The sequence below is a fragment of the Mesoplodon bidens genome (genome assembly GCF_964165515.1).
Source record: "Mesoplodon bidens genome assembly, chromosome: 19".
NCBI lineage: Eukaryota > Metazoa > Chordata > Mammalia > Artiodactyla > Ziphiidae > Mesoplodon > Mesoplodon bidens.
Window position 1 is genome coordinate 22,980,233 of NC_138179.1, and position 22,472 is coordinate 23,002,704.

General features: G+C 58.1%; 1 protein-coding gene across 2 annotated transcripts in view; it reads left to right on the plus strand.

Annotated features, from left to right (window-relative positions):
- The window catches only part of NTN1 (netrin 1), a 194,336-nt gene that overhangs the window by 166,556 nt on the left and 5,308 nt on the right, over window positions 1-22,472 (plus strand). For both annotated transcript variants that reach the window (XM_081219268.1, XM_081219267.1), the window contains exon 6: window positions 10,474-10,548. In XM_081219268.1, coding sequence (XP_081075394.1) covers window positions 10,474-10,548 — 75 coding nt within the window. The remainder of the gene's footprint in view (window positions 1-10,473; window positions 10,549-22,472) is intronic.

Below are 22,472 nucleotides of genomic sequence, written 5' to 3' on the forward strand. Positions count from 1 at the left end.
CTGCAGGGGAGTCTTTGAAGAAGATTTGAAGTAGGAAACACTGGGGTTTGCTACTTGGGGAAGAAGAGAGATGGATACTGGGGTGGCCTCAGCAGATCTGTCGGACCCAGGCCTGATGGTGATGGAGCTATCGCAGTGGGGGCCCTTTAGGAGAAAGGGGAGGGGAGGGGGCCCTTGGTGGGCTGCGACAGCGTGCCGTCCTGCAGGAACTTGCCTCCGGGCTGGCACGGCAAGGCGAGCCGCGTGGGAAGCTCTGAGTGAAGGTGGCCGCACTGGGCAGGAGCAGAAAGTAAGGACAGAGCTTCCCTGCAGGCGACCCAGGCCTGGCTAGAACCCTTGGGTGGCTTTGCATTACATTGAAACAGACTCCAAACCTTATCCGGCCCCACCTGGGCCATCTGGCTGGTGTGCATTTTCATCTCTGTTCCTCCCCAACCTCAACTCTGTGCGAGGCTCCCCGGCCTGCATTCAGCCCTGGTCTCTGCCAGGCCCGATCCTGCCTCAGGGCCTTTGCACAGGCTGTTCTTCCCGCCGGGAACCCTCTTCCCGCAGATCTTCTTGCCCTGCCTCCCTCGCACTGTTTAGGTCTCAGCGCTGTGTTACCTCCTCAGGGAGCTTTCCCGGACCCTCGAGAGAGCAGCACCCTGTCTCCTAGCCACGTCACACACACAGTTCGCTGACCACTCACGCTTCCTTTGTCCCTTGGTATTAATGTTTGTGGAATTGGGAGAGGATGTAAACAAACAAACACGCACACACGCACACACACACCACCATCTCCTAGGAAGAGGTAGCCCTTCCTAGGAGTAGAAGCCCCGTGGATTAGGAATACACATATCACCTCAGTGGATAGGGATGTCACCTCATTATGAGAGGCCCCCCATCCAATCCCCATCCTCACTGAAGAAGAGACTTGCCTCAGAATATTTTTAGTGTTTTTCTCCTTTTTTTTTTTTTTTTTTTTTTTGCTGTGCCATACGGCATGCGGGATCTTAGTTCCCCGATCAGGGATCGAACCCGCGCCCCCTGCCATGGAAGCACGGAGTCTCAACCACTGGACCGCCAGGGAAGTCCCTGTTTTTCTCCTTTTAATACAAGAATGGTATACGCATTATAGTAAAATTAAATATACAGACAAGACAAAGCAAGAGTATAAAAACCAGCCACACTTCCTCCACCCCACCTTTTGGTGCACAGTATATTCTTCTAGAATAAAATTCAAACCCCTGCCATGGTTGAGAAGAACCCAGGGACCCCCATGAACCATGCAGCCTCATCTCTGGCCGCCCCTTCCCTCCCCCAGCTCCAGGCCCCTCTTCTGTTCGTTCCTCACACCTGCCCGGCTTGTTCCTGCCCTGGCTGCTTCACAGAGCTTCCTCCTTGTCCTCCTAAATGTCGCCTCCTCAGACGGGCCTTCACATCTAAGGAGGTCTCCACCTGCCCCCCGTCCCCATCCTTTACCGACGCATGCTGGCCTTTGTCTTCATTTTGTGAGTGTCACTCTTTGCTGAGTGTGGTTACACTCCTATCATTGATATGTCCCCTCCTGCTATAAAGCCACCCTGACTGTTCCGTGAGCCCCAGGGTACACCCACACCTCCCAGAACCAGCCACGTGGAAATCTTGTAGCAAAACTTAAGTGGATGAAGGGGTGATAAATTCCTCGAAGTCGGGGTGCTCCAGCAAGGGTGTGTGTTCTCCAGGGTTTTGACCTTCGAAGCTGATTGCACTCAGGAGAGTTGGTATTGATTTGCACCCCCAACTGCATTGTCTGAGTGTGTGTGTGTGCTTTACCACTTCCCCAGGCAAAAGCCCTACATTTCTGTTGATTTTTTAAAATAAATTTATTTATTTTATTTATTTTTATTTTTGGCTGCATTGGGTATTTGTTGCTGTGCACGGGCTTTCTCTAGTTGCAGCGAGTGGAGGCTACTGGTTGCAGCGAGTGGAGGCTACTGGTTGCAGTGTGTGGGCTTCTCGCTGTGGTGGCTTCTCTTGTTGCAGAGCACAGGCTCTAGGCACGGTGGCTTCGGTCATTGCGGCGCATGGGCTCTAGAGTGCAGGCTCAGTAGCTGTGGTGCAAGGACTTAGTTGCTCCGTGGCATGTAGGATCTTCCTGGAGCAGGGATCGAACCTGTGTCCCCTGCGTTGGCAGGCAGGTTCTTAACCACTGCGCCACCAGGGAAGTCCCCTGTTGATTTTTTTTTTAAATATTTATTTATTTATTTATTTGGCTGCACTGGGTCTTAGCTGCAGCATGCGGGATCTTTAGTTGCGGCATGCAAACTCCTGGTTGTGGCACGTGGGATCTAGTTCCCTGACTAGGGATTGAACCCGGTCCCCTGCTCTTAGCTACTGGACCGCCAGGGAAGTCCCTCCTGTTGATTTAAGTTGCGTTTCTTTGCTTATTTGAGGTTGAGCCTTGTTACATCTCCGTGTCCGCTTTCTTCCATCTTTTGTGAATTGCCTGTTTGTCTTCTTTGAATGTTAGGGTGCTTGTCTTATTGATTCAGAAGAGTTCTTTATATATTAAAGACACCCACCCTTTGCTCTCTATGTTGCAAACACTTTTGGCTTTGCTCCCAAAAGTTTTACGAGGTACCTCATGCCCGTCCTTGCTTGGGGCTGCCTCATCTGGGGTGACCTTGGCCTTTCTGCCCCAGAGCCCAGAGCTGAATGGACGTCATGCCGTGGAGGCAAGGAGGGCTGGGAGGTGACGGGGCGGGTGAGACCAGCACAGGCCTGGAGAGACGCGTGGGCACTCGGGAGCTGCCTGTGGATCCCGGCTCTCTCCTGGGCAAAGTGCTTGTGATGGGGGTTCTAAGAAGGTGTCTCAGCAGGGGGAGTGGGTCAGTCACCTACAGCTTAGGACCAGGAGGTGAGGGTTGGCTTAGTGGGGCGTGCCTCCTCGATCCTTAACTTGCTCATTATGAAACCCACGGAGACCCACTGTGTGTGAAAGTGACACACATGGAAAGCTGGTCTCTGGCCTGAGGAGTTCCAAGTGGCTTTGTGGCTCTGGGTCACGGAAAGCCAGGACTCTCTGGGCAGAGTGGCCTCACCTGTCATCTGTCACCTGCTGGTGGGCAGGGTGGCCCAACCGAAATGGACAGAGCCGGCTGGGTGTCCTTCCTGGCGCCACCCCCTTGAGCTCTTCACCCGGCAGGGTTGGGGTGAGGGGTTCCAGGAGCCCCTCCCCTGTGCCCCGCCAGCAGAATCCGAACCCCCCCCAGCCTCCAGGTCTCCGCCCTGGGAAGGACCTCGGTGGCTGGGTGTCCCTCGTTCTTTATCCCCACTGCCCCACCTTCCCGAGCCGACAGCCCAGAAGCAGAGAGGCTGGGGTGCTGCCGGGAGTGAGACCCTGGCCAGCTCCCCGCCCTGCTCCAGGGGAGGCACCAGATGCAGCGCCCCTGGCTCCGACCCGGGGATGCTGGACCCCGCCTGCCATATGCTCGGAGCCCAGCCTCGATTGGGCGAGCAGGCTCGCCCAGCAGGACTTTTGGCACCTGGGGCACAGGAGGCGGAGCAGAGGGCAAGCTACCCAAGTGGAGGAAGAGGAGGGAGGGGCTGGCCACTGGGATCGGGCCTTCGGGGGGGCCCCCTCTCGGCTCTTGGCTTCGGGTTGGTCAGGGGAGCAGGTGGGGGGAATAAAGGGAGGGCTGGCTGCTCCCAGGAGGAGCCAGGATGCCAGCCAGCCAGGATGGGCCTGCTGCGAGTCGCAGATGGCGGCCTCGGGTCTCTGCACTCTCCCCGGGACAGAGTGCATCCAGGTGGGCAGCCAGGCGGTGCCAGCGTCCGTCCCTGGCTGCTCCCCTCTCGTTGGGGAGGAGGGTGAGATGGAGGGTGACCCTGGTGCAGGGGCCCCAGCAGATCTTCTGGTATTACCTGCACCCTCGATTCTAGCCCCACAGGGTCTCCTGAGAGAGCAGGGGCAGCTTCCTGCTCACCCCTTCCTCCTCTGCGGGGGCCCTGGGTCCAGGGAGGATGGGGACCTTCGGGGCATAAAATATCGGATCCGATTAGTCAGTGAGGCTGACCAACTGGTCCACAGGGTGTGTGTGTGTCTAAGCTCATGCCAGCGCTTATTTAAGATCAAACCATATGAAACTGCTTTTTTCTTTTAAAGTTGAAGAATGATCGATTTTAGGCACTTTTATGTGGTTCATCCTATTAGTGTTCCTTCTTTTTCTGTTTTCTAACCAGATCAAATAGCATGAAACATCCTTTCAATGTTTACATGGAGCCAGCCTCTGAAACCATCTGGATCCAGAGATTTCTTAAGATTCTTTATCTATTCAGATTTGATATCTCTTTAGTTCACTTTGGTCCCTTATGTTTCCCTAAGAAGGAATGCATTTCATTCAGATGTCCAAGATTTCAGTCTAAAGCTGTATACAATAGCCTTGTAATTTATAAAATCTTCTTTAGATTGTGGTTACACCCCTTTCTCATTAGTTCCTAATGGGTCTGTTTTCTCTCTTTCATTCATAGTTAGACATGACAGTGTGTGTGTGTGGGTGTGTTTGTGTTAGTTTGTTGGTTTGGAGGCTTTACTGAGAATCAATTCTTGGATGTGTTTATAAGTTTTGAGTTTTTTTCAGTATCCTACTTTATTAATTTCTACTCCTGTTGTTATTAATTCTTTCTTCCTGCTTTCTTTGGGTTTTATTTTCCTTATTTTCTAAATTAGAATTGAATGCACTTCATTTATTTTCATTCTTTTTTGTTTAATAATAATATTTATTACATTGTGGTCAGGAAATGTGGCCTGTGTAATTTTGGCTCTTTGGAATTAATTTAGCATTCTTTTACTAGTTATGTGTTTTTGTTTGTTCCTTTTTGTCTTTCTCACAATTTTTTGCGTAACGTGTTTCAATAACATGTTATTCCACACAAATTTTTTTATAACTTTTGAACTTCTTTGTCACCTAGTGACAAACTTAAAACTTCTTTAAAAGTTGTAAGCTTTTAAAAACTTGCTTTATTTCGTTGTCTGTCTTAAACAGTCATTTAACATTTTCAAATCAGTTTTTCAATAGAGGTGTTGAATCCATTTACATTCATTGTTTTGCTTTGAGATAGTGGCTCTTCTGTGATTTGAATTTATCACAGTTGCCTATACCCTGTTTCTTCTCTTCTCTGGTGTTTTGTGGTTATCTTTGGGTTTTTCAAAAGCACTGTTTGATCTAATAGCTCTTATTTATCAGAGTCAAGCACGAAATAGCATCTTTTGTGTTCTGCTTACTTAAGACAAAAAGTTGTATTCGCCGCCTCATTCTCAGTTTTTTTAATATCATCTAAAGTTGCAGATTAAATCTGTATACTTATTTATACATTCCTATACATTGTCTGATGCTCCCTTTCAAACATTTTAAATTATTTTGATCTTTGCCTTCACTCTTAGAACCAAATTGGAAACCTCTATGTCTGCTGGTTTCCGTGCTCATCACCAGCGTGTTCATTCCATGACTTTCCCCTCTTACATTCTTATTTTTGATCCATTTCATAGCTGGTTGGATAACATTCTCCAGTGTTCCTCTCAAAAAGGATACATGGTTGAAACCTTGCACACTAGAGAATGTCTTTGGTTTATTGTGACCTTCATACATAGAAGACAGTCTAGCTAGGTATAAAAATCTTGGATCTCAACGTTTTCTCTCCTCACAACCTATAGACATTGCTCCATTGTCATCTGGCCAGCTGCTTGTTGATTTTAAATCTGTATCTATTTTTTCCTCATCCTGGTATTTCATATGTTTTGCAAAGATGTACATGGGTGTGTTGGTCTTTTTTCCTTGATTTTTTCCAAAAATTCAGTTCATCCTTTCCTTCATACGTAGGTTGGCCTTCAGCTCAGGGATCCTATCTTTGGTCTCTGCTGCAGTTTTCTCCCAATTATATGCCATCTCTCCACTTTCCCTCTTCTATCCCTATCATTTTCTCTTTCACGGTTTCCACATCTTTATCCTTTTCCTCTAAATTTTGTGAGAATCTCTCCAATTTACTCTCCATGTTTCTGAATCTGTCTTCTACAGTATTATTTCTCTTGATTGCTTCCAAAGTTGATTTTAATTGTGCTCCTAGGCTTTTAGGTTTGGGTTTTTCCAGCTCTTCTTCCTTTCGTGTGTCACCCTTTTTGTATCATCACGTGGCCTTTTCAGCTCGGCCTCGTTTTCCCGTATGGCTTTTTCTCTCCTAATTCATAGAGACTGTGTCTTTTTAGAATTTTTTTTAGTCTGACACACCCATTCAGTTTCATATCGTCTACGGCTGTTTTTGAGCTACGGCGACAGTTTGAATAGTTGTGACAGAGACCGTATGGCCTGCAAAGCCTAAAATATTTACTGTTTGAGACTTTGAAAAAAGATTTGCAGATCCCTGGCCTAGCGTGACAGCTGGATTCCCATTCCAGCCCCAAGCTGGATGGCAAGGGAATGCATCCAGCTCCCTCTCCAATTCCTAATCCCTCCCAGCCTTTTTCCTCAATTCGCTTCTGCTCTGTGGAGGTGGTGTCCTTCTGTCTCCACTGCCTGACTTTCTTGTTCTCTGCATCAGTCATTTAGATAAAAACGTGAGCTCACGTACCCACTGCAAACACAGTCCTTCCCGTCCATCCATCCCCTTCCTTAAGCCTCCCTTCTCGGGATCTGGCTCCACCACGGGGCCCCCACCCACTTCCTGCCCATTCTTTCTCCGGTTGTTGTCTCCCTGTCATGTTCCCTTTTTTTCCCAGGATTTTTCTGTTCATCAGACAAAGAGCTCTGTCCTGAGGTAAAACCTGGACAGGTTTTGCTTGTTCTACCACCATCTGCCTTTAATTAATAGAGATTGCTCCCAGATTCCAGCGTTGGGTCATCTGTCAGTTTAGTTTTGGGCATAAGTGCGAATTTTCTTTTTTTTTTTTCATTGTCTGTATAGCTATTTTGGAACAAAACAAGGAGAGGAAACGTGGGTAGCTGCAAGTAGATGCCATCTTGAAGGAGTCAAAGATGCATTTTAAAGCTGTGTTTGGTCCATCTTGAGGCAGTCTCTGTAGCTGTGTGTGTATTTGATGAAAGAAGAAAATGCAGGAACACTTTCCTTATCCAGGGACCTCTTGTCCAGTGACCTCAGTTCTCTGGAATACACCCAAAGGGTCTGCACGCAGCCAGAGAGCTGCCATGGTGTCCGTGCTCTGCAGGTTATTCACTGTACCCAGAGGAGAGCAGTTGAGTCTCTCATTCCAGGCCTGTTGACCCGTGCTTTACATACAGTTCGAATAACCTTAGTCTTTCTGTTTTCCTAGCTCACAACTAAATCAGAATCAGCAAATCGGAAGGGAGGGGGACAGTTTACAACAAGCACACTGACCTGATGAGAACTGCTGGCTGACAGAAAGGAAAGACATAAGACCCACATAAAAAATAAACAACCACCACAACAAACCAAATACAGCTGTAAATCTGCACATGTTGAGGCTGGCACCATTGCCCATAAGGGCGAGCGGCTTGAGGTTGCCCTATGACTCCAGTTTGAGTCAGCAGTCACCCCTCTGAGCCTTTCCTCTGCCAGCCTGGGTCCTCCATATAAGTTTTGGGTGCAGAGACTGTCTCCACCATCCCACCAGCCGACTACAGTCGGCTCAGACAGTGGTTCTAACCCTGGTTGCACATTAGACTCACCTGGGGAACTTTAAAAATCTGGACACGCAGGCTGCCCCCTAAACCAGTGAAATCAGAATGTCTTGGGGGTGGAACCCAGGCATCAGTGTTGTCCTAAAGCTTCTGGGTCATTCCAGAAGCTTGGGTTGGGAACCAGGCCCTTAGGAGCACAGGCAGGGTTGAGAGCAGTGCCACATGCCGCTTCAGTGCCCTGTGAGTGGCTCTCGTTATTGAGGAGCAGACTTGATATTCACGGGGGCAACTGTGATTTGTCACGTGGGGTCTGGAGCTGGATCTAACTAGGCAGTGATGGATGCCACACATTCGAGGATGGTTTCTGGCCCAGGTGGATACTTGGCTCTGAAAAGAAGAGCTGTGGATGCTGCTAGGAGAGAGTGATGGAGAGGGAAGGGAGGGCTGGGGGTGCAGGGCAGGTCCTCCCAGGGGCCGCCTCCCCTCCAGCCCGCAGTGCACTTGGGCCTGGCACCCTGGCACCTTTCTCAGCTCTGCTGTCCTGTCTGAGGATGGGAATCACGGTGCCTTCCTCACCCGGCTGCCTGGAGGCTTGGAGGAGCTGACGTGCTGTTAGGGGCTGTCTCCAGGGCTGAGTCTCCACCCCACAGAGGAGACAGGGCAGATGATTGACCGGAATGCAAGTACTGACGGGGGCCAAAAAGAAAAATAATGAGAAAGCGATGAGAGTGAGTTCAAGGCCGTCCCTGCAGTGACGTCACCAGCATCGCTGGCATTCCACTTCTTTCCTGAGTGGAAGACAGCAGGCAGGGATTCCCGCCAGCTTGCTGGGGAACGCCAGGACTTAGGTACGGCCTGGGTTCAGCCCCAGTAGTGGCTTTGCCGTGAGCACCATCTGCCCCTGGGATGGCAGAGATGTGGCCAAGAGCGGCCGTTCCCAGCAGTGAAGTGCAGTGCCATGCGGGGTGGGGGGGGCAGTGCCACTGCCTGTGGGTTTGGGCCACTTCACTCACTGTCACCTCGTGCGTCGACCTCTCGGGCTTGGCCCCAGTGGAATACAGGCCGCTCTCCCTGGATGCCCCAGCCCCTGCCTTCCACGAGGTCCTGACTCCAGTAAGCCACCCAGCTGGCAGGAGGGGCTGGTACTGTGGACTCCATTGCCCCCAGGCAGGGCATCTGGGTGGGTGGGGGGGAGAGGCCCAAGGACTCTGACCCCTGGGGGCAGCAAGGGGGGCTGTTTTTCCCCACTTCCGGAGACTGGTTCCTAGTGGGGTGCCCCAGGAAGCTGGCTGGGGGAGCAGCAGAGGGCTGCCAGGCCTGCGGCTCCCAGGGCAACAGGATGGAGCTGTTTCAGCTTTAATTAGGACCTTGAAGGAGGCAGCCACCTCCCATGGGCCAGAGGCTGACTCTGGGGTGATCTCTGAATATTCCCTGCAGATCTAAGTGACGGTCTGGGGGGACAGGTGGCCTCCTGCCCTGGCCTTGTCCTGTGCTCCCACACAGATCACTCCTCACCCCCACCCTGGCCTTGGTTTTCCCCTTTGCAGGATGAGGGGCTGACACCTGCTCCTGGAGCGGTCACCTGTGTGTGTGTGCGTGTGTGTGTGTGTGTGTGTGTGTTTCCCTCCCCCTTTCTAGTCCCCTTGCCAGGACACACACCCAGCCTGTTTGCACCGTCACTACTCCTAGAACAGGCTGGGCCCTCTGCAGCCCCGGGGCTGGCCTGGCTGGCGCTCCGTGTCTGGGAGTTGCTGGAATGCCAGGCGTTGTGCATCCCCAGCTCTGAGCTGAACGCCTCATTCTTATCGAGGGAGAACCCATCTGTGTTTACTGAAACTCAGCGTAGCATAACCACGAGTACAGTGATCTTGGCATCTCAGACTCGAGTGCAAGGCCCAGCCTCGCCACTTGCTAGCTGTCTGGGATGCACTGGGCAGGCGGCCTCCGTTTCCTAGTCTGTAGAATGGGAATAATGCTCGCAGATCAAAGAACGGTTGTGAGAATTCAGTGAGCCAGCATGTTGAGTGGTGGTGCAGGGCTGGCTGGAGTGATTTATTGGGCCTCTGTCGTGGGCTGGCCATCACGCCAAAAGCTGATGTGTGAACACAGATCTGGCAAAGGAATTGCATCACCTTATCTGAAGAGAAGGAAGAGCTGGCAGGGAGGGGGCCCGGGGGGACCTGCGTTGGAGGTTTGCATCTGCTGGGCCGACAGAGGCCACCCCCAGGGGAGGCAGGTCCCAGGGCGTCACACATCCTGCGCGGCTCACGCTGGGACGTCCCGGAACTGATACCCGGCGGACGCGGGCCGGCAGCCCTGCCTCTCAGCAGCAGGGCCCATTAGAACTGAACTCTTCTTCGTGGGGCATTTTATTTGCACACTCCAGTAGAGTGGACACCAAAGGGGTTTTCTAATGCTTCATGGGCTGCTAATTTCCTCTGTGACCTCTTTTGTTGGGGCCTGACCCCAACCAGAGGCTGCTCGCCACGGAAGCCAGCGCCTGACACAGGCCCGGGGTGCGGGGTGACAATGAGGCCTCTATTGGCTTTCATCAGGCTCCGGGTGCATCTTAAAAACAGGGGGAATTTGTGTGGCGCTCCAAAGCCCTGGGTGGCACAATACGGGAGCCCCCCAGAGTCCCTCACGGAGGCTGGGGGGCCGGCGGGGGTGGTCAGGCGGGGGCCCTTTGTCCCAGCGCCTCTCGAGAAGGCCAGGATGCCCTGAATGGCCGCCCGCGCGGCCTGGCCCCTTGGGTATCACAGGCTTCTGGGTATTTAGGGAGGTGGCCTCCCACCCGGCCTGGCAGCCTATTCTTCGCCCGCCTAATTAGGTTTTGTCTGTGCTCTGCCCTCCCCTGCAGACTGTGATTCCTACTGCAAGGCCTCCAAAGGGAAGCTGAAGATTAACATGAAAAAATACTGCAAGAAGGACTACGGTGAGTGAGAGCCCCTTGTCTGGGGAGGGGGAGGGGAGGGCACCACGTGACCAGCGAGGGGCTGGGGTTGGGGTGCAGGTGGCCCTGCGTGGGTGTTGCTCACAGAGACCGGACGGGAGCCGAGTGGGATGGGTCCCATGCCCAGGAATCTCCCAGCTCTTCCCCTTGGCGGCAGGTGGTGTGAGGGGTCATAGGCGTGTGGGCAGGGTTCTCCCCCTGGCCCTGCAGGGAGGCATACCGGCCAGTGGGGCCTGACAGGTCTGGGATTCCCAGGCTTCACTCTTACCCCTGAGGGGCCGTGTGGCTGCAGACCAGTCACGTTACCTCTCTGGTCTTCAGTGCCCTCATCCGTACTTATGGGCATTCAGCCTAAGGCTCTGTAGCTCAAAGAGAGGTCCTCCGGGCATTGGAGAAAGGGAGGGAGCTTCCATGGTGTGTTTAAAATGCCGATTCCAGAAGCCAGCTCCTTCCAAGGGTTGACTCCACAAGGTGGAGCTGGGTCGAGAATCTGCATTTAAAACGGCTCGCTGGTAATTCTGAAGTTTGAACACAGCCTCGGGATCCCTGAGGGCCTTTTCCAGCCGGGAGCTGGGGGGCTGCAGAGATTCCCTGTCACTGAAGGCCTCAGGCTCCCTTCCTGGGAAGAGGGTGTCCAGTCTGTCCCCCAGTCTCCCCGTGCGCCATCCACCCTGGCACTGGCGGTGGGGACCCCTGCACCCCTTCTCCAAATCCGCCCTCGCCAGCCCTGCCCCGCACAGTGAGGAGCTGGCTTTGTGGCTTCTGGGCCCCGAGGGTGTCCGACCCGGCCGGAGGCCTGGGCTGGCCAGACACCACGATCCAGCTGCACTCCCCTCTGGATGAGGTCGGAGCGGCTGGTGGGTTTGGCGTGTCAATTCCGAAGCGGCCACGCCGTGGGCATCCTGTCCCGGAGCCCTCTGGGTCCACAGTGAATTCCTAAAAAGCCTCTTTTAAGTGCTTGCATCCCAAGGCAGTGCAGAAACTTCTGACTTTCACGGGAAAACCACCCTTGATTTTGAAAACAGACGTTGAGGTGGTGTCAAGGTAAAGGGAGCGTTGTCTCTGACCCAGGGTGACAGCGGCCCCCAGAGGCCCCAGGTGGCGTTGGATGAGGCTTGTGTGGTCCACGCTGCTGGCCCGGCACCCTCAGCGTCTGCCGGGGACGGGAGGTGGGACTCGGGTGGGAGGGCCTAAGGGTCGTGCGGTGTCCCAGGCTTAGGGCTGGGGGCCCATCGAGGCTGTCCAGGCCCAGAGAGCCAGGGTTATGGAGCAGAGCCCTGGGCCTGTCACTCTGCCACCGCTGCTTCCTCCCCACCCAGAGGGGGGTGGGGGTGGGGTGGGAAGGAACAGGTGGGCCGCCTGGGGGGAGGGTGGTTTGAATTCGGTCTTGAAGCATCCTCTCTGCAGACGCTGCGGAAGGGGCCTGGGAGGAGGGGCGCCGCGCAGACTTTGTGTGAGGTGTTGACTGCAGCTCCCCCTACCCCCAGAAAGGGAAGATAGGACTTTTGTTTACAGTTACCCAAATGGATCCGTTTGCCCCCTGGTTCCGTGGGACTCATTTTGTTCTCTCTGACTTCTTTTCCTCCGTTGAATTCTGCCTCCCCTACCCCTGATGTTGTGGGGGACACTTTGGCCCCCTCTGAGCTCTCCTGTCTCCTGGGGGTACTGGCCCCCAGCAGCAGGCAGGTCCCTCTTTCTGCAGGAGGGGGCCTGGCCCCCTCTTGTTATAGTTCCAGAGGGGCCCCCCTGAGCCCTGCTCCCGCTGTGGGCCCCCCAGGGAACGAGGGCGGTGGTGCAGGGGGCTCGGCCTCTGGCTCCCCCTTGTCCTCTGCTGCCTGACTCCGTCCTCCCTTCCTGACTTTCTCCTGGATTATCCGAGGGAAGCTGGTGTCCTAGGTAGGGCCCCTGGTCCAGCTGGCTGAGGTGACTTGCCCAGCAGAGGCCCAGCCTCCCTGGCTGCCTCTCCGCCATCACGTTTATCCCCAGGGCCCCATGTGTCCCCCCCAGCTCCTGGCCCTGCACTGCGTCACGTTTCTGCTGCGGGGCGAGATTTGAGGAGAGCAGATGCAGGAGAGAAGCGGGGTGCCCCCGTAGAGCGCTGACGGCGTCCGGAGCTGTTGTGCCATCAGCTTTAGTGTCCTCATCACTGACCCCCGGCCCACTGCCCCGAGGCCAGGACTGGCACTGCCCCTGCCCATCCCCCAAAGACTCTCGGAGGGGCGTTCTGGTCCCTAGCACCGTCCGTGATACTCTTGGGGTTGCCTCGGAGTTGGGGAGCAGCCCACCCCAGCTCAGCAACCAGGCCTGCATGTTCAGGCAGGAGACAGGACACAGAGATGCCAGGAAGGGGATCACAGGGCCTTCCGGGCAGGGCTTGGCAGACCCCAGCAGGGTGGGGGCAGGCAGGGAGAGGCTTGTGGAGGGAGGAGTGACTGGCACCCACAGGGGCTGGGCAGGGGCCCACGGGGGCATCTGGGGCTCAGCCCGGCAGCAGCCACAGGCCTTGCTCTGAGGCCGGAGGCCAGGTCTCCCACCGGGGTCTGCGGACCTTGTGGAGAATCTTCCTCACATCCTGCTGGGCCCCTGAGCCCCTGAGCCCCTGGATGAGGTGTGAGTGGAGGTGTCCCTTCCACGCCCGAGCAGACCTGGGGCAGGTGACCAGGAGGACGGCCCAGGAAGGCCGGGGAGGGAGGCTACAGGGGCCGCATAATCCCTGCTCTCGGACTGACACCCCGGCAGGGAGCCAATTAGGAAACACATTTCCTTCACTTTACAGCCAGGGCACTTGGACGTTCTAGAAGCTGCTAATTAGAACCTGGTGGGGGTGGGTAGTGAAGAGCAGGCCCCAGGCCCCTTTCCTCCTCTGAGGCCAGCTCGGGAGTCTTGATGTTGTACAGCTGGAGGACCTGGGTCTGGGTCTCCGCTGAGCTGGGCGGTGGCCAGTGGGCAGGAGGCCGTGGGGAGCGGTGGGCAAAGAATCACCCAGGCTGGCTTGGGGTCTGGGTCCTGCCCGTGTTCCCGGTGAGACAGGGCCCAGTAGGTGGGGGGAGGCCTCAGGGCCGAGCCGCCGTGTCTCTCTGCTCTGGGGAGACCCCGGGACAGGGAAGGGTAGCTGTTCCAGTCCCATCTGTAGGGAATGGGGCACTGGCCCCAGAATCCGGGGGCAGATTCCACACTTGCTGTGTGACTTTGGACCAGGCTGGGCCTGTTTCCTGATCTGTCCCGTGGTGGTGAGATCAAGGGGACACGACGTCCTTCTAGACGTGGCAAGGATGGTGGCCTCACCGGGCCATCTCCAAGGGGCAGGGGTCCGTGGTGGTGCTGTCCTTGACAGCCCCCCTCTCCTGGGCCCACCTCAGTCCTCTGTTGCCCTCTAGGGGAATCCGGCTCACCTTGCAGATGCTGAGGAAGCGCTTGTGGGAAGGCTTGGGGCGGGGTAGTTGCACATGGAGGACGGTGTTTATTATTTCCTAGCGTGTTAGCATTTCCTGCTGACTTTCCAGGAAAACCTAGCCTAGAGGGGCCCTTCCTCGGCATAAATGCTCCCAACAAGCGTGCATAGGTGTGTGCATGTGTGTGTGCGTGCATGAGCGTGCACGTGTGAGCATATCCACGAAGACTGCATCCGCTCGGCAGCGCCCACGCAGGCAGAGCGCGTGTGTTCCTCCTGGAGTCGCCGGCTCTGCGGCGCATCTACCCAGAAGCCCGGGGCTCCAGAAACTTGGTGTGTACAGAGTCAGGCAACGGGACGCAGGTGACGCTGTCCCCGGGGCACTTACTGTAGGGATGTTGCACCTCTTGGCCGAGGCCTGGCAATGACTTCAGGCCGAGACACCCCTCGGCTGGTGTGGGGAGTGGACTTTCTAACCCCTGGCCTGTGTGGAAGAGGGGCCGGCCTGCCCCTGCCCCTCAGCCTCCCTCCCCCGCTTCCTCTTCGCTGGTCCCTGTGCACCTTGGGAGGCTGCACCGTCTGGTCCCCACTCACCTCCTGGTGTTTGCGTGACCTCCCCTCGGCTCCCGTGGCCACTCTGCATGGGCACCGCACACACGTCCCAGGAAGTCCTGCCCCCTCACGCGGCATCCCCACCTCAGCCAGTCCCTCCTCGGACGCTCATTAGGAGCCTGCTGTGTGCCCCATCCCATCCCGGGTGCTGGGCTTACAGAGATGGAGGAGACACAGGCTCAGCCCTCCAGGAGTTTCCGGAATCAGAGGGGAGATGCACACACAAATGACAGCATGGAAGGGAGACGTGTGGCCAGGGTCCAGCCTGGGGTGGGACGAGAGTGGGGCCTGGTCCCTCCTCCAGGGAGGGTGTGGAGGGAGGGCTTCCTGGAGGAGGGAGCACAGGTAGCCGGTGCTCACGGGGCAAAGCAGGGCTCCCAGGCAGAGGGAGCAAAGTGTCTGAGCACAGAGGGAGGAGCCGGCTAGGGAAGAGGGAGTGTGGAGGTGCTGGGTGCAGGGCTGGAGGCCAGGGAGGCTGGGAGAGACGCTGCTGTGGGCCTCGGCAGCCGGGCTCAGGTCTGCGTGCCGGAGCCACTCTGAGGCCACCGAGAGCCAGTCCCACTCACGTTGGCACACGGGGGCTGCCACCCGTCTCTTCTTCCTCACTGGGATGCAGAAGCGGGGCAGCGGGGGGAGGCGGGAGGAGACAGGCAGCTCGCATTCTGAAAGGTGAGATCATCTCACTTTTGCCAGTTCTTGGAAAAAGGATTCGTTCCCAGAAATGTTTATTAGTCACCCCTTTTGTTGAAAGACATTTTGGCACCACCAGATGGAAAATCAGAATGCTTTTCATAAGATGATTTGTCTCGAGCATTCCTCCCGCGATCCCTCAAGGATGATTTCTGAGGATACAGCTTGAAGCGGAAGTTCTGTTGGCATCTGTGGGAAGGAGCTGGGTTCGTGGGGTTGTGTGTGTGCACAGGCGTGCACGCGTGGGCTTTCCTGGGGGCCCCGGCAGAGGCGGGCCTGGGGACATAAGCGGATCCCGCCCCCGAGAACCCTGTACCTCCTGGGGCAGTGGAAACCCCAGAGAAGAGGCCTTGCCAGGCCGGTGTCTGTCCCTGCCCTGCAGGCTCCAGATGGGCACCTCACAGCCTTCATTCTCACCCTTTAGCGAATCCTCAGAAACACCTGTGAGGGAGGGCTTTTTATTCCTGCCGACGGGATGCTGAGACTCAACGAGGTAAAGGACACGCCCCAGACCGGGGCCTCCGAGGCCTGAGGTCCTTGTGCTCCCAGCCCGCCCCCCGTGCCAGGGCGCTGAGCCTTGGGCAGCAGAGTGGGTGCAGCCCCCCTTCGAAGGCTCATGGACTGGTTCCCCCACGGGACCCTTGACTCTTGGCTCCTGAGAAGCCGCAAAGACATCTCCGTGGGGAAGAGCAGAAGTGGTCACCGTGGTGTTGGGGTGAGCGTCGGGGAAGTGGGGCTGTCGGAGACGAGATGGTGGGGCGGAGACATCGGGCACAGTGGTGGGGTGGGCGTGGCCATTCAGCCGTGGGCTCAGGCCCGTGCGGTGGAGGAAGGTCACGGGCGGGTCTGTGATGGAGGCTGGGGAGGCCGAGCCGGCAGTGGAGACGATGCTGGTGGTGGAGTGACCGCAGATTCCCGTGGAGCTGGTGTAGGTGGTGGGCACGGCCCTTGTGGGCTGTTGTCTGGCTGCTCAGGCCAGGATGAGGTGAGCGGGGGTGATGCGGAGAGCCTCACAACTCAGGCCTCGACAGGGACGTGGGGCCTCTAGGCAAATGACAGCCTCTCCCCCTCTTGACACCCCGTGCCCTTCCTTTTCTCGACCTTGGGGTCAATAGCTATTCCTGATCAGGATCAGTCCCTTCAAGTACGGGACACGGGGCAGGTTATCAACCCCGTCCTGGGGGCCTGGCTCCCGTGTCTGCAGCGGGCCGTGACTTCAGGGCCTGGGGGTGGGCAGATGGTAGAGGGGCACCCTGGGGGCTGTCCCCCTCAGGGCAGTTAGCAGGGGCCGGGAGGCAGCTGGTGGTGATGGCTGGGAGAGGCCAGCTGCCCCCGCCCCTGCCCCAGCACTGTCCCCAGCTCCAGGAAGCAGGACGCAGCCCAGCTGGCAGCACGTGGCATGGTGTTTCAGGGGCTCACTGACCCTTCCCCGGGGGGGTCACTGGCCCCATGGGGATCCTCCGATTTCCCCAGCCAGATGTGACCTCCCCCCTCAGAGTGCCAGCCCCATATGGAGGCCAGATGTGGAGCTGGGTCGGTGTGAGTCAGCCTGAGGTCGCAGAATGCAGGTGACCACCAGGTTGGGCAGGGAGGGCCAGTGGGCCCCAGTGACAGCTCGACAAAGGCCCCTGAGCCCGCAAGGCGCTGCGCCGATCGGGGCCTCCTGCTGCGCGAAGGGGATGACGGGCCGCAGCCCTCCCCATCCCCACAGACGGGAGCCCAGAGCCTGGGCCTCCAACCTCTGCCGCCCCAGCAGCTGCAGGGTGCCAAGCTCCAGAGGGACCTGCTGGCGCCCCGTCTGTCCCCCTCCCTGGAGCATCCTCTCCTCTGAACATCCTGTTTTTAGAAAGGAGGTGTGGGTAGGGAAGGCTGTCTAATGGAAGGCGTCTCCTCCCATCTCACAGACTGGGACACCAAGGCTTGGAGTCGGGGGTGGGGGAAGGCAGGGATCTGTCCAAGGTGCCCAGGGACACTGGCCGCCTTCCCCTACAGACGGGCAACACTTGTCCCCGCTCACCAGCCACCTGTCTCCAGGATCACAGAGCACTTCTCCCACTCATATGGGGCTTGGATGGGCATCTTTCCCCAGTGGGATGGATCTCGGGGGTCTTGACACCCTACTTCCCTGGGGTTAGAGCCTTTGGCACGAGGACCCCAGGACTGTCGCTATTCCTGGGGTCTTCCCACACCTGCCGCTTTACCTGCTTGTGTGAGGCTCAGGCTGACAGGAGGTGGGGATGCCCCGAGTGTTCCACAGCCTCTGAGCAGCCTGGGTTACCTGCGGGGAGGCGGGCCTGGCCTAAGGTCAGAACAACTTTTCAGAGGCTCGCGAAGGGTCACCCCTGGAGTGGGCGCCTCCACCAGCAGGGCTCTGGTTAGGATCCTGGTTTGGCCTCCGTTTCCGGGCCTGAGGCCCCTTCTCTGGGTGTTCTTGGGGAAACAGCTTACACCTGTTGAGGGTGGTTTGACCCTTCGGAGCCGAGCGAGTGCCGTGTTCAGAGGGTGCAAGGCGACCAAAGTTGCTGCTGGACGCCCGCCCTCCAGGACAGGGCTCCACGCACGGTGTCCTGGGTGCCAGCCCAGCGCGGGATGGGGTGCTGCTCTGTGTAGAGGGTTTGCTGCCAACGGCTGTGGCAGAACCGGTGCACGGGGGCCCCACTGAGGAGTGGGTATGAACTTGCAGCCAGGATGTGAGCCCTGGAGGCGCGGGGTCTGGGCCGAGGCCACGGTGGGGAGGCTGACTCTCTTGCCTGCCCTCCTCCAGAGGCCGAACCCCACTGCTGATGGGAACCGACCTGGGGGACTTCCCCAGCCCCACCGTCGCTGTGTGTGTGCGCGCGTGCAGCATGGGGGGCAGGTGTGGGTGGTGGGGCATCTCCTGAGGCGTGTGAGGCCCGCGGGGGAGGGCGGGGAGCCTCGGCCATCCTCCAGGGTGGCACCGTGACAACTGGGGCCGTGCCCATGATGGGTGTGGGCACATGCACCGGATCAGGAGTTGCCTGGGCTGTTTCGGTTGCTTCTGGCTGGGAGGGGGGCACCCGGGGCGTTCTCCCTCGGGCTGATTGCAGGGGAGACCAGCCTCCGAGAGGAGGGCACCCCGCTGGGGCAGGGCAGGGCCCAGCTCCACTCTCCTGCCTGAGCCTCTCGCAAAGCCAGGCGGCCAGTCTCCTGAGCGCATCTCGCCTGGGGGCCGGGGGTGTTGGCAGGGTCAGACCAGGACCATCTCCTAGGACAGAGGGCCAATAGCCTCCCCGGGGCCCGGCTCTCTGATTCCCAGCTCTCCTGAGGGCCCCTCCTCCAGGGAGCCCCTGGCATCAGACAGTCCCAGGCACCTCACCCCCTCCCCTCCCCAGAACAGAGCCCGAGCACTGGGACTCAGCAGGGGAAGCTGAGGCTGCCTCTGTGTTGCTGGTGGTCTCAGAGAGAGGGGCGTACCATTGCTTCTTTGGCTTAGGAGGGAAAGGGGGAGCCTTCACCAGCCCCGAGCTGGGTGTCCGCACTTTACTCAAGGTCTGAGGTGGGGCCTTGGTGGGCGGGGCAGCCCCGAGGCTCCTGAGGACTCCGACTGGGGGGGGGTCTGACCACAGCACGCCTCCAGCCCTCCACCAGGCGGGGCTGCTGTGCCCCACCACCACCCCCGCCACCCCCCGACCCCGCCACAGGTTAGCACCCCCGCGAACAAGGCTTGGCCCTGCTCGGCCGTTTCTGACCTGCACGGGGGGCTGGGAAACATGTGGTCAGAGCTGTACTTTATGAAAGCAGCTGCAACTCATGACACGCTTTCCATGCCGGGAGATTTATGGGGCCGCGTGGTTCTAATGGTTTCTGTGGGGCTAGTGTCCTCCCCCACTTCGTCCTGGCTGCCGTCTCAGAGGCAGATGGGCGACAAGCCTTCCCTGGCTGCATGGGCCCAACAGGAAGGTACGGCTGACCACCCAAGCCTCCTTGGGAGGGGCAGCTGCTGGGAAGCCCCCGGGGACCCATGCCGAGCAGCCCATAAATCTGGGAGACCTCCAGGAGGCAGGAAGCCTCCGTGCAGAGGTGTCCCAAGCTTGAGGGGAGAGGAGACGGGTGGCCCCCCCCACCGCCATCCCCCCCCATCCCCCTGGGGTCTGAGCCACGGCCACTGCCCCAGGCCCCGCCCAGCAGGTCATCCATTCCATCTCGGGCTGCGCCGGCCGATGGACGTGCACTAACTGTGTACTCCTCGCTGACCTAGCAGCCGTCCTAGAACCTGGCTGGCCAGGAGCTCTGATCCCAGCGGACATCCCCGAGACGTGCAAGCGGGGCGTGGGCATCAGTCAGCCCAGTGCCGCTGCCTGTCACAGACTGTCCAAGGTGGTGGCAATGCCAGGTCCTCGAAGGGCCCAGAGCTGACAGACTCTCGGTCTCCTGGGCCGGAGCTGGGGAGGGAGGGAGGATTTGAAAGAACAGGGGCTCTGGACTGAGGAGGGGGCTGCCATGGGGCCGCGTGGCCCCCTTTGGAGGAATCCAAGCCCCGATGGGCCCTGGAGCTCCCCACTTCTCAGCTTGCCTTTGCCGGCCTGGTACTTTCCCAGCGCTGGGACTCGGTGGAGGTTGAGGCACCCTGGGAAGGATGGCCAGAGAGGTCTGCGCCTATGGAAGGACACAATGGGGCCTCGGGCTGAGCCACGAATGGGGCCGAGGACCCCCCGGGCTGGCTGAGGCCTCCGGCCTGCCTCCCAGCCCCCTGCCCCGTGGCCAGAACCAGCCCGGTGCTGGCACCAGCTGTTCTCGCTGGCCCTGGCCTCCGGGGGCTGGCCCTCAGTGCCCCCCCTCCCCTTTGGAGTCACGGCTCGCCCTCGAGGGCCAGGCCTCTGCCTAGGGCTGGAGAGGTGCATGCCCCTAGTAGCCAGGAGGCTGGCTGGAGGGCGAGCAGGGGCCATCACTCCTCACGGCCCTGCCCTGGTAGCCGAGGAGGGCTCCTGGCACAGGAGGCCTTCCCGTGAGCCCCGGAATTGCTGAGGGGGGCAGCTAGCTGCTCAGGGCCATCTGCAGCCTCGCCAGAGCCCCGGGGCCCGCTGCAGGAAGGTTTTCCTGCAGAAACTGGCAGCCCAGGGACCCCAAGGCCAGGAGACTAAGTGCAGCCTGGCCCCTGGGATCCAGGGGCTGACTCCTTGCTCTCCGGAGGCTGCGCGCACCCTTGCTTTCCTGTGGGCGCCCGCTCCATCCTGAGCCCTCACTGTTTGGGTGAGCAGGGCTCAGAGGGAGGGCGGGCAGGCATGTAGGGTGTGGACCCTGAGACGGGGACGTTGATCCCGAGTGCGGGGCCCCAGGAGGTGTGGGCAGCCTCCCCTCCGGGCCGGTCGGCCTCAGCCACTCCCTCAACTGCGCCTCAGTCTGGCCCCGGTGGCTTTGTGTAGGGGGTGGGGGGGTCTCGGCACGCCTCTTACCGCCCGGTCTGATATGGTCTGATCTCACCGTCCGTCTTTCTGAGGGTCGTCTCATCTGCCTCGTTTCTGAATGAGGGATGGGGGATCCTCCCTGTGAGGCCAGCTTAGGACATTGGTGCCGGGATGTGGGGCTTAGGACTGAGGGTCGTTGGCCTGTAGTGAGCGTCGTGGGGTGTAAGGGGCACACCCTAGGGGACCAGGGGCCCACGCTGCCGCACCAAGTGCCCCCCCCAACCCCGGTTGGGCGGTGCCACAGGCCCCCAGGAGACCCCGGTCATTCCTGGCTCCCAGGCAGCAGGGCATCAGAGGTGGCCGCCGAGCCCTGCATGCTCCCCGAGGGGGCCGAGTAGGTCTGCCTGAGGTCACAGTTTCTATGTGTATTTTGAGTATTTTCAGCCGTGTGTGCACTGCGGGGACTTGGCCTGCGCACTATGTGTGCAGCTCATACTTGGTGGGCTGTGTAATATGCAGAGGCGTTGCCAAGGGCAGCGGAAATGTGGACTTTTTCCAGCATAATCACATGAATCTACCACCACCCGCCCCTGCCCCCGGCCCCGTGCCGTCCCAGCCGGCTGCCAGGGTGCTGGAAGGAGGACAAGGACCAGTGCTTCGTCCCCATCGACCTGTGTCCACTGCTTCGGCCCCTGGATACTTGAGGACAGCAAGGTGTCCAGGGCCAGATCCCCCTCCGGGCTGCGTCCTCAGTATTAGGTGGGTCCCCTTTGGGCTGGGGAAGCAGGGTGGCGGCTGCTCTGGATGCCCTGCCAGGGGGAAGGTGGGGGGAAAATGCAGACCAGGCAGGGAAGGTGGGTCCTACGGGGAAGGGTCACGTTCCTACAGGGCTGGGGAGTGAGAAGGGCCCCTGGGGGGCCTCACCAGCTCTGCCTTCCCACCTGGCCCTGAGCTGAGGCCCAAGATCCCGAGTCTCTGATTCCAGTGACCCGAGTTTGCTTACGCTGCCAGAACAAAGTACCATAAGACTGAGGGGCTCCAACAACAGATACTCATTTTCTCCCAGTTTTGGAGTTTGGAAGTACTGGATCAAGGTGTCGTCAGGGTTGGTTTCCTCTGAGGCCTCTCTTCTGGGCTCGTAGGCGGCCGTCTTCTTGCTGTGTCTTCACGCGGTCCTCCCTCCGTGTGTGTCTCTGTTCTAATCTCTTCTTATGAGGACTCCAGTCATATTGGATTAGGGCCCACCCTTTATAACTTCCTCTTAAAGTCATTAAGAGGTAATTAAGTTATCTCCAAATACTGCCACATTCTGAGGTACTGGGGGTTAGGACTTCAATGTATTAATTTTGCCGGCGGGGGGAGATACACAGTTCAGCTCTTAACACCAACAGATGATCAAAGCCACGTTCTCCCGGGGCCCGAGCCAGAGGTGCTTTCTGCAGCATCCTTGTCGGCCACCCCAGCCCACCCTGGTTGGGGGGACACTGTGGCTGGGCCGGGGGTCTGAGGTCCCGCACAGGCAAACAGCTGCATCATGGGGGAGGAGGCTCATTCTGTATTCAGCTCAGTCCCAAGGAGAGGAAACCGGGGCTCTCAGGGATGCTGGGGGCGGCTCCCCATTTGCTTAGCTGAGGGGCACGCAGTTGCCACGGTGACCTCTATCTGCGCAAACACACACAGCCCAGCCACTTCTCCAGGCTGGAGGGCTCCCCACCCCCACCTCAGAGTTCACACTGAGTGTTGAGTCCCTTGGTGACAAAAACATGGAAACGGTTGCCATGGCAGCCATTCTTTGGAGCCCTCAGACTGGAGTGCAAAGTTGAGGATGCCCAGGAACAGCTGAAATG